This window comes from Sminthopsis crassicaudata, chromosome 1, assembly GCF_048593235.1.
Source record: "Sminthopsis crassicaudata isolate SCR6 chromosome 1, ASM4859323v1, whole genome shotgun sequence".
NCBI lineage: Eukaryota > Metazoa > Chordata > Mammalia > Dasyuromorphia > Dasyuridae > Sminthopsis > Sminthopsis crassicaudata.
Window position 1 is genome coordinate 65,150,079 of NC_133617.1, and position 11,103 is coordinate 65,161,181.

General features: G+C 53.4%; 1 protein-coding gene across 3 annotated transcripts; it reads right to left on the minus strand.

The window, feature by feature from the left end:
- Positions 1-501: 501 nt before the first annotated feature.
- STAP2 (signal transducing adaptor family member 2) lies at positions 502-8,018 on the minus strand. 3 transcript variants are annotated; one of them, XM_074308169.1, is made up of 14 exons: positions 7,812-8,014; positions 6,335-6,406; positions 5,822-5,947; positions 5,688-5,744; positions 5,382-5,482; positions 4,380-4,514; positions 4,164-4,233; positions 3,815-3,917; positions 3,450-3,524; positions 1,759-1,935; positions 1,603-1,635; positions 1,022-1,114; positions 856-939; positions 502-762 (listed from the first exon to the last, which is right to left on the minus strand). In XM_074308169.1, the coding sequence occupies exons 1-14, from the start codon at positions 7,911-7,913 to the stop codon at positions 704-706; spliced, it is 1,287 nt and encodes a 428-aa protein (XP_074164270.1). In that variant the 5' UTR covers positions 7,914-8,014; the 3' UTR covers positions 502-703. The 3 variants fall into 3 exon arrangements, with proteins under 3 accessions (XP_074164270.1, XP_074164290.1, XP_074164281.1); XM_074308189.1 differs by lacking the exon at positions 3,450-3,524 and having other exon boundaries at positions 7,812-8,018; XM_074308180.1 differs by lacking the exon at positions 5,688-5,744.
- Positions 8,019-11,103: the final 3,085 nt, after the last annotated feature.

Consider the following 11,103-nt stretch of genomic DNA (forward strand, 5'->3'; position numbering starts at 1 on the left):
AGGACTCAGGGGACCTTAAGAGTCCAAACTCCTGCCTGCCTAAAGCTGGGTGAGTGGGAAGAAGCAGGGGGAGCCCTGGCTACAAGCCCCAGACTGCTGGAGACACTGCCGGGAGCAGAGCCCAGGCCTCTGGGTGTTTCAGCCACTGCTCCAAAGCAGAAACTGAAAACTGCTCCTGACCCATTGTGTGATCCCGGGCAAGTCCCTCTCCCTCTGAGCCTCAGTTTCCTGATTGGTCAGTTGGGGTCCAGAGGACCCCAAAGCTCCCTCCTCGCTCTGCCATTCCACGGTCTGTGTTTTGGGGCCCCCACAGTGGTGATAGCCTGGATTCTCAGGCCCCTGCTGACCCAACATAGTCTGTATTGGGTGTTCTAAGGGCCCTTGCAGTTCTGCTCTGCCCAAGCAGCTTTCTAAGGCCTGGGCTCTGCTCCTGGGCTGTGGCCCTGTTCCCCACCCCAACACCCAGGGGTACATGCAGACACCCCCTTTGCACGACCATTGTCCGTTTCGTTAGCTTTAATATCCATATTGGGGGATGGTGTCCCTAGAGGAGGTGGGGCTCCAGATGTGCCCCCCTACTAAAGGGCTAAAACTGGAAGGAGTAAAAGGGGGAAGAGGCATCCTGGGCAGCATCCCTAGGGGCAGGGCACAGAGGAGGGCCTGCCCCCACTGGTCCGAAGGCCGTCCAGGTGTCTGGCAGCTGTCACTGCTCCAGGTTGGCTCTTCTCTGCTGCAGCTTTCTTTCCAGTTCCTCAGTAATATCTGCCCATCCGGGAAAAGGACGGTACAGTTGGCTTTGTTCCCCTTCCCCCTCCCCCAGTTTGGTTCCTCCCACCCCCATGCCCTGGCCCTCACCTGTAGAGATAGACAGGCCAAAAGGAACCTTGGGCTGGGAAGAGCCGGGGGCAGCTTTCCTGGGCCCACAGAGGCCTCTGGGTTCTGGGAAGGACAGGGGGAGGCAGTTGAGGGTTCTGTGGGCCCAGCATGCTGGGGGTCATGTGTGAGGGAAACGGAGCCCTACCTGTCTTGGTCTTGTTGGGCACAGGGGGCACTTTAGGCAGTGGCTTCCCTGGTTTCTTGGGCTTAGGGCCAGCCAGCAGGCGTTGGGGCAGTGCTGGGAGGGAGGGAGAACAGAGGCCATTATGTTATTTAGACCAAGAACAACTTGCAGACTCCTGAGGGGGACAGATGGGGAAACTGAGGCCGGAGAGGGGAAGGGGTCCTGCCCAGGGTCTCCATGGCAGTGAGCTGCTAAGCTGGGATTCTAGGCTGTGTGCCTTGACTCGGCATTCAGGGCCTTTTCAGTTGTACCATCTGACCAGCTCTATAATAACTGGTGACATCGGTGATTAAACCTCACAAGCCTGAGGCTTCCATCATGACAGAGAGGCGGGAAGCCCGATTGTCCCCAGTTTCTAGGCCGAGAGCAGAGCTGGCTCCTCAGTGGTGAGCTCCAGCCAGGGCTCGTGGACGTCCAGCAACTTTGGAAGGTCAGAGGCAGCAGAGGAGGACAGAGAGGGAGGAGGGGAGATAGCCCTGGTTCGCCACCCTTTTCCTTGTCCCCCTCCCCTAACCCTGCCCAGGACAGCGGTCCCTTCTCACCAGGAGCCTTCAGGCGGCAGAGCTGGGCCATTTCTGTGGGAGGATGCAGGATGGCCAGGACCGTGAAATGGAGGGAGAGGTCTGAGTTAGCTGAGGTCTCCCCATAGTTGGCCCCTTTCCCTGCCCCTCCCCCACCCACTGCTTAGGGGCCCTCACCATCTTCATTCACATATTGGGTGGTGGGCTCATCACTGATAGGGATAATGTAGTTCTCATCCTGAGCAGGCACGGGTGGCAGAGGTGTGGGCAACCAGGGGGGCTTGCCCAGGCCAGGCAGCTGCTGGATCTGTTGAGCTTCTCCTCCAGAGAGAGAAGGACCCAGAGGAGATGTACCTAAGGTGAGGGAAGGGGCAGCTGCCTTTAGACACATGTAGAAAAATCTCAGAATGGTCCAGGCTAGAAGGGCCCATAGAAATTACCTACTCTCCTTTTACAGAGAAGGAAACAGACCCCCTGGGGAAAATGGCTAGTGTCAGGGCGAAGAATTGACTGCAGGACTAGAACCTGGTTCCAACAGGTTTTTCCTACTACCCCACACTTCCATGAGACTTTCTGTGTGCGCCTATGTTCATGTGTGTGTTCGTGTGTCAGCACCTGTGTATCCTTGCATACCTAACCCTAGTTTACTACGATATCCGCTGCACGACTTCCAAAGTTCCTTCTTCCCTCTGTAAAAGAGGTAAGACAAGCTATTATCCCATTCTATGGTTGAGGAAATAGAGGCTCAGGGAAGGAAAGTTAAGTTCCCCGGAGTCACAGCATTTAAATTGAAGGCTCCCAATTCCTATCCCAGGGTCCTTCCCGCTGTGCCGAGTGCCTGCTGACCCACACTTGTGTCTGTGTGCACGCATGGCTGTATGCTCACATGTGTATGTAAGTGTGTTACAGGATGTGTAAACAGCCGCTCCCATGTCTATCCTATAGTGCTTCAAGATTTACAGAACACTTGTCAAAATCCGAGCAGACAGGTAGAGCTCATTAGCTGTGTTTATGGAGGAGGAGATAATTTGCCCTGGTCACCCAACCAATAAGGTGGGATTGGAAGCCGGTTCTCCGGACTCCAAGAGCAGCATTCAGGCACAGGGGGCCCCTAAATGCCTCTTCGAATCTTCCTCCAGCCGCCAGAAAGGTACTATCTCCTCTTCTGAGCCCCCACCCCACAAATGTGATTCCCATGATGTCTTGTCATGTTGTGATTTCTGCTGTAAGTGTCTCTTATTGCCCAGTGCCCTCCCCTGCTCCGATTCCCAGGCTCAGCTCCTGCAGGGAGGGCTTGCGGTGGCCCATCCCAAGGACCTGTACTCAGTGTGAACAAATGTACTCAAATGAAAGTATGAATGCTCGGATCCATGCATGTGTTAATGTCGTGTGTGTTGTACGTGGAACCAAAATCTGGGGGCAGACACAGAGATCTTCGTGTGCAACCTCTTCTTACAGTGGCCCAGAGGGCCAAGGTCACACAGGAAGGAAGCGCACAAGGCGGCCCACTCTCACTGCCTGTGGCTTCTCCCACAGCTGCCAGCCCCTCCCATGGGGTGGTGTAAGAGAAGGGGGGCGCTGTGCACACAGGGCTCTCCGGGGGAAGGTTCCATTTAGGAACAGGTTCTTTGGTTCTGTGAAGACCTGGACTCTGGTCCCCCTCCTTTTTGTGGGCCTTCTTCTGCCTGCTTGGAAAGTGGAGATAACCCGAGCTGTGGACCGGGTCATTGCGGGAGCCAAAGGAGACAAAGGTTGGGAAAGTGCAGGGTGCTGGACAAAGGGCCAGGCCCGGGGCAGGTCCGGGAAGGCCGCGCTGCCCAAGGTGCCCACACCCGCCTTGTGCAGGGGAAGAGGGGAGAGAGCTTCACCTGGCGCGCGGGGGGCTGGAGGCTTGGGGACTGTCCATGTGCTCTCCCCATTCTCCTGGTTGGCCTCCACAAACCCTGGAATAGAGAAAGGGCCGGGAGAGCCGAATGGAAGCGCAGGAAGCCAAGTCAGAGCCAGCTCGCCGCACAGGAAGGGGGGCAGTCCGGGGGCGGGGGAGGGGGGAGCTCTAGGGGAAGGGGGCAGCCTTGGGGGCGGGGGCGGGGCAGCCCTGGGGGAGGGAAAGGGCAGCCCCGGGGGAGGGGGGCAGACATGTAGCTCTCCTCCTAACAATGGAGAGCTTTGGGATTCCCAAGGCGACCCAGACCCGCAGCGGGGACCCTCACCGGTCCGGGAACCCCAGACCTACCCAACACCTTCTCATAGTCTTCATCTGGGTAGAAGGGGACCAAAGACCCCTTCGTGTTGGAGACAAAGTAGTTCACTACGTCATGGAGAGAAGAGCAGGAGATCTGGGAGAAGACAGGGAGTCAGGGGCGGCAGCCCATCCTTCCAAGACCTTGGAGAAGATGGGACCCCCGAGAATTTCGCTGGGAAAGAATCTAAGGCCCCGCCCCTGAGCGTGTAAGAAGCTCCTGCCCCCGCCCCATCCACAGCTAAGCCCCGCCCACAAGGCCCTATCCGCCCGGTTGCGTTTATCGGCTCCCCAGGCTCCGCCCGCCAGGGCCCCGTCTCCCCAGGCGTGGCTCCCGGCTCACCGGCTCCTCCACGTCGATGACGTAGCCGAGGCTCTCGCGCTTCACCTTGTAGTGTCTCACCACCTCGGCCCTGCAAGAGCAGCAGCCCGCGCCCCGCCTCACTGAGCCTGTCCCTCCCGGAGGCGCCCCGCCTTCCGGCTCCGCCCCCTGTCCCCATTGGCGACTTGAGGGCTGGTGGGATGGTCAGGTTTGGCCACGCCCCCTTCCCCAACTTACCCATTGAGCGTCTGGAGGGTGGTGATGGAGAAGCCTCCTGAGCGGTCGCTCCCGGGCCGCAGAATCATGTTCCCGCAGTCCGGGTACTTCTCCAGGAGCAGCTGCGCCTCCACCCGGCTCACGTTGAGAAAGCAGCTTTTTGGGGTGGGGGATGGGGGAAAAATCAGTCACGTCCCCGCCCCGCCCTCTGATCTCCGTCCCACCTGAGGGACCCCAGGCCAACCATCTAATAGTAACAAAGCTAAGCGTTAAGACCCGGCGCGGTAAGGTTTGCGGAGCACGCGCTATCTCATTTGAAAGGCACAGTTCCGGGGAGGGGGCTGCTGTTATCCGCATTTTACCCACGAGGGCATTGAGGCACTTAGTGCTTCGCCAGGCTCACACAGTCCGAGGCTGGAGAGGAGCCTGACTGTGAAACGAGGCGGCCTCTGAGCTGCCAAGCCACGCAACCAGCCCGTCTCAGCACAGCTCAGCTCCGAGCCCCGCCCCCAGCCCCCGTCCGCCTCACCCCAGCCCCGGCTTGTCGACACTTCCCCCCCCCCAAATCCTCGGGCCGGCTCCTCCCCAGCTCTGCTCCTCGCCCCCCTCCCCCACGCCAGATCCACCCGGGAGTCTTACACAGAGAAAGGATCCCCCTCACTCCTCAGTCTCATTGATTCCAAAAATACTACCCCCCCCCGTGCTGCGGAAGGGGAAACTGTACCCCCAAAGTGAGGGATCCGTCCAGACCCGCAGAGCCGGTGCTACAGCTGGGACAAGAGCCCAGGGCTCAGCGACCCGCTTTGGCGTGGCCCCCTCCTGCTGTTAGCCGCGTCCCCTGCTGGCGGACTTAGTTTCGGGACAGGAGGCCCGGGCCCATCGGGACTGAGTCCCTCCATCCATGGGAGCCGCGCCCTTAACTCTGGCTTGCCTCGGACCTTCTCTTTGGTCCGCCAGCACCTTCCAACCTTGCCCCTGGCGGCCTCCCGGCGGGGAGGCTGAGCCCTGCAGGCCCAGACTCACGAGGGCTTCTCCTGGGTCCGGCGATCCTTTTCCTTGGTCAGGGCCTCAGCCATCATGTATTTGTGTCCCGGCAGCAGGGTCAGATTGGACGGAACCTTCAACTGCAATTTAATTCAGTGTCGGCTTACCGGGCTGTCTCCTAACCCCCTCCCTCCCGCTGGGCCACACTGCCTCGACAGAGCTTGTCCTGGGGCAGCCCCGGACAGGAGTCCTCTTCTGGTGGGAGGCAGAGGAAGAGGCTGGGGCTGGGCCCTTCCGATCCTGGAAGGGGGGAAAGGGGATCCTGGAAGAGAAGGGGGGTCGTACCTCCACCACTGTCATGATGAAACCCTTCCACATCTCCCGAGACTCCAGGCTGTCCACCTAAAATAGGAACTAGGAGGGGGCTGGTGGCCAGGGGCTGTGTCCCCCTCTCAATTCCAGCCCCAGGGAAGCTTTACCTTGAATCGGATCTCCTGACCTTCCAATGCCAGGCAGAAGTGAGTGCCTGGGTCCTTAGGGCAGCTGCCCTTTGGGGGCTCATCCGTCAGTGCCAAAAAGTTGCTCAGGTCCACCTTTTCCACATACTGCAGGGAATGCCAGGATCTTAATCCTCCCTTTCTGTGGGAGAAGGGGCTGTACTTCTGGGGGCACACCCTGCTCCCGGAGCCACACTTTCTGAACCGCTCTATATGCCTGGGTTGAATCACAGACTCAGAGAGGGAGGTTTATAATCATCTTACAAAAAGGAGAACTGAGACCCAGGCAAGAGATATATCAAAAGACACACTGCTACTAAGTGGAAGAGCGAGGACTAGACTCCAGGACTTTTGGTCCAAACCTTGAATTTTTTCCACCAAGAGTTAGGAGAAAGTCTTGCCCAAACCAGCTGTGGATAAATGGAGGATGGGTATGTAGAAGGAACCATTGTGTGTGTGTTCGAAAAAAGTTTGGGATGTCTCATCCCTTCTTACCTGGGGTTCCCGGTTGCTATTGTAGAGAAAGATAGTGAGACCCTGGAGGCCAGCCCAGAACTTTTTATAGTCCTGGGGAGAAAAGAGGCAGAGACAAACATGATAAAAGGAGATAAGCCCCCTCTTGCTTCAGGTTGCCCCATTGGCCTCCTCTTGCTCTTAGCATCTTCTGTCCACTCACAGATGAGGAACCCTCCAAACTTTATGTTGAAGTCATATGTAGGCTGGCAAATGCTAATGCCATGGGTTCTTTGATTTCCCCAGGGAACCAGATTTGGAAGTCATGGCTCCAACAGATTATATGGAGACCATGCTAAAGGCACTGTTTCACTCAGTCCACAAAGTGGTTATTATGGCTTCACCAGTTAATATGTGAAGAACCATGTTAAGATCACAGATTTACCTAATCTCTGCGGCTCCAGAGTTAGACTGGACCGTGACCCTAAAAAAGTCCACAGAACAAGAGTTCTAGGGATTACCTAGTTTATTTCCTATGTTTGCTAGAGGAGGAAAATAAGGCTCTGACGGGAGAAGGGTCCCACAGTACAACAGGGAAGAACTGGGAAGTGGATTCAAAGGCTCCCAACTCACAGTTTCCGATCTCCTCTCCTTAAACTTATATATTCTTATTTGCTATATGGCTATGCTGAGTCTACACACACATACACACCTCCCAAAGCCTTCCACCCTTTTTTAGTGTAGCAAATAGCTCGTGATCAGGAGAGCAGGGGGAGCAACTTCCCTTTTCTATCTGCAGAAAAGCTTGAGAAACAGAGACAGAGAGGAGGGAAAAAGAAAGAAAAGAGACAGAGGAGGGAAAGGGAGAAAAAGAGAAGGGAAAGGGAGCAAAGAGAAGGAAAAGAGAGAAGAGGAAAAGAAAGAAGGGAAAGAGAAAAACAGAAAGGAAAGATAAATAGAAGGGAGAAACAAAAGATGGAAAAAGACAGACGGAGGGAGAGAGGAGAGAGAGAAAAAGAGAATGAGAGACAGAGATAGGAGGGAAAGATACTGAAATAAGAGGGAGAAACAGAGGGAAGGAAGAGACAGAGATAGAAAGACAGGAAGAAAAAAAAGATAAAAAGGAGAAACAGTGAAAGGTAGAAAAAGAGACAGAGGAGGGACAGACACAGAGATAGAGAAACAGACAAGGAGAAGGAAAAAGTCAGAGACAGACTCTCTTGGACAAGATTTTCCTGGCACCACAGTCCATTGTTCTGGAGCCTGGCTACATAGAGCTCCTTAACCCCATTGCCCTGAATGGGTCTGTCACATCTAAAAGGGTTTTTAGAAGAGAATGTTCTAGGAGGAATGCTAGCCATCCATCTAGTTCAATCTCCTTGGTTGACAAAGAAACTAAGGCTGAGGTAGAAGGCTCACCCAGAGAATGTGACAGACCTGGGAACCGGATCCCAAGGTCCTCACTCCGACACAGAGTTCCCAATCCGGGCCCTCTTGACTCCCATCCCGTTAACCTTACCCTGTCTTTTGGTCCCTTCTTCTCCAGGAAACCCTCATAGTAGTGGGAGGGGAGGGAAGGCTTGGATTTCGGGACCCTGGGCAGTCCTGGGGCGGTGGCCATGGCTGTGAGAAGGAAGGGGCCAGGGATCCCGGAGCCCAGGAGCCGGGCAGCTCACAGACAACAGGAGCAGGAAGCAGAGGAACAGGTTCGAAAGGGAATTTCCTCTCCCTCTGCCCCTGGTGACCCAGGGCCCTCCCTTCCTCCCTCCCTTCCCAGAAGTGATTGGGTGTGGAATCGAAGGTACCAGGGATCAGTGGCAACTTTTCTGTTTCTCCTGCTCTGTGCATTAAAAAGGGCTTAGAACAGAAAATGCCCGAGCTGCCCTGTCCTTGTCATTCTCTTCTCTAGGGGTTTTCCCAGTGCTGCTCTTTCTTGATTCTCCTCTTACCTGTCAGACCTCTTTTTTAGACTTCTTTAAAGAGCTGGTTCTTCATTCAGGTCACACCCACTGACTGAGTATCACTCAAGGCTCTGTCCTGGGTCCTCTTCTCCCTCTGCACTATTTCATTTGGTGCTCTCATCAGCTCCAGTGACATCCTTATACAAATGATTCTCAGGACTTTTATTTAACCCTAACCACTCTCCTGCTCTTCATTACCATTGTCAACTGCCTATTGGGAGTTTTAATGTCACATAGAAATCTTTAACTCAATTATGTGCAAAACCAAAGTCACTTATCTTTTCTCTCCATCTCTTCCTGATTTCTTAATTACCATCCAGAATACTGACATCCTCCCAGACATCCAACCTCTGGCTCTTTCACCCTCCTCCCCATAGCCCATCTCTTGTATATACCTTCTCTCCTCTGATCCTCCTGCCAAGGAAGGGCAGGCCCACACCAGCTCCTGCCTGGGTGATTGCAAGGGCCTTACGATTGTTCTTCAAGTCTCTCTCCACTCCACTCCACCCTCAAGTCATTTGTTGAATGATCCTCCTAAAGCGTAAGACTATATTTCCTACCACCATCACCATTTGACAAACTTCAAAGACTCCCTGTTATTTCAGGAGATATATAATCCCCCATTTGGCCTTAAAAGCCCTTCATAATCTGGTGCCTTCCTACCTTTCCTGTCTTCTTACATCCTCCTCTTTCCCATGTATTCTTTGATCTAATGACACTGGTCTCTTTACCATTCTTTGAATAAAAGGCTTGAATTACCAACTTGGAGCATTTTCTCTGGCTGTTTCCTTGAATTTTCTCCCTCCTCATCCCTATCTCCTTGATCCTTTGGCTAAACACGCCCCAACTAAAATCCTACCTTTTACAGGAGTCCTTTCTGGTCCCCCTTAATCCTAGTGTCTTCCCTCTTTTGATCATCTCAGATTCATCCTGGGATGAAGGGAAGAAAGGAGGGAGAGTTTGTTTGAATGTATTTTTTGGGGTGTTGTCTCTGCTGTTAAACTGTAAGTTCCTTGAGGGCAGGGACTTTTTTTTTTTTTTTTTGGCCTTTCTTCATATACCCTTCATATACTAATACCTATATACATATACTTAGCATGGTGTCATGCCACGTAATAAGTAGAGAATTGCCATAATTGTTACAAACATTGAACCAAAATCTTTCTTTCAATAAGATGGCACTTTATAAACCTAATGTTTAGGTTTACAAATGTGAGTTTTTATATCCTTATTGCTTTCAGTTCTGTCGCTTCCAATTTTTCTTCTTCATGATAGGTCTTCACATTCTTGAATACATCTATCACATCCACTTTTTTTTTTTTTTAGTTTAAAAATCTGCAATTTCTTCCATCGGTCCTCACATGTTATAGTCTAGAATCTCCATCCTCCACTGAATAAACCATAGTTTCCTCAATATCCTGTCTCTTCAAATGTAGCACTCTAAAATGAATGCAATTAAAAAAAAAATTAAAAAAAAAGATGAACACAATAGCCTACATGTGGTCTGACCAAGGCACAACTACAGCCTCCTCTGATGAGGATTTTATGCTTCTATGAATGATATTATGCGAAATTGTTGACGAATAAGGTGCTTTCAGTCCACTAAAACCCTCAGATCCTCTTCACATAAATTGCTATGTTGTCTCCTTTATAGTGTTATTTGTGCACTTGATTTTTTTTGAACCCAAATATAGGTCTTTACCTTTGTTTCTACTGAATTTCTCACAGATTTAGCACATTTTAGCTTGTTGAGTTTTGCTTTGTTCTGATTTGTTGCATCCCAAGACTGTCGGTTACATTAGCTGTCCTCCTTTGGGTCTTCCGGGTCACATAAAGTTCTCCGGTGGAGACCGATCAGGCTGGAACCCGATAGTCCCTTATTTTATGGGCTGCTGCCTTACGGACTCGGGCGCCAGCCTCCAAAGCCTTGCATTTGGCGTACAGAAAATTATTTTTTGTAAATTCCTTCAGCACCGGGACCATCTTGTTTGCTTGCACTTGCATCCCCATTCTAATGAGACGCAAGGCCCGTGAACGTGACGGTGGTACAAGAGAGAAAGAGAAATGCTCCGACATTTGGTCCTGTCAGAGTTGGAACCCGATTCTGCGGGAGGGGGATGGGCCCTGGAACAAGACACGGGACCGCGAGTCTGAGGGAACGGGGAACGCGGAGCGGTTCCCGGAGTTCCCGGGTCAGGATTGTGGCGCTTCCGGGTCACTTTCCCCTCAATCGCGGCTCCGGACTCCATGTAAGAAGCCTCCCCGGGGAGAGCCTCCCCCGTACACTCTCCCGCGAGGGAGCTGCTCTTCTCTGCCCTGAGGTCACGGAGGAATTAGCAGCAGGCTCCAGGCCGAGGCTAAGTTAGGGTTAAGTGTGGGAAATGCAGAACTTGAATGCGGCGGGAGACCGAACCGGTCCTAGATAAAAGTCCGGGCTTCCATCCACCTGGGAGTGACCAAGAGCAGGGCCCCGGGTGCCACGTGAGCCGGAGAGGTGTCAAACGCTCACAACTAGGTCCTGCCTCGAGCCCCGATTGGCGAGATCGGGAAGTGGACTGGATGCTGATTGGCTGTGACAGTCCAGAAGCTCTTGTTGTTTGGCTACTCGAGGCCTATGGATGTTAATGATTGGTCGGGAAGGGAGACGCTTTCTATTAGTGATGGGGCCATACCTGAGGGCTTTCTGCCACGATTGGCAGGTGGTCGTGGTCTCGGGACCAATCAGCGCGAGGGAATTTCGGGTCTCTGGGTGGGAGGACTCTGGTACTGGGAGGCGGGGAGGACCCCTAGCAACTCTCTTGGGCGCAGCTACTGTCGCTACCTCGAGCGCTGAGGTCGTGCCGGGTTAGC

Bases quoted from the DNA above. Each gene is read 5' to 3' on its own strand.
- STAP2 (XM_074308169.1), bottom strand. From the start codon at position 7,913: ATGGCCACCGCCCCAGGACTGCCCAGGGTCCCGAAATCCAAGCCTTCC. The intron at 5,483-5,687 runs GTACGACCCCCC...ATTAAATTGCAG, and splicing joins TCATCATGACAGTGGTGGAG to TTGAAGGTTCCGTCCAATCT. The intron at 1,636-1,758 runs GTGAGGGCCCCT...ATCCTCCCACAG, and splicing joins CCAATATGTGAATGAAGATG to AAATGGCCCAGCTCTGCCGC.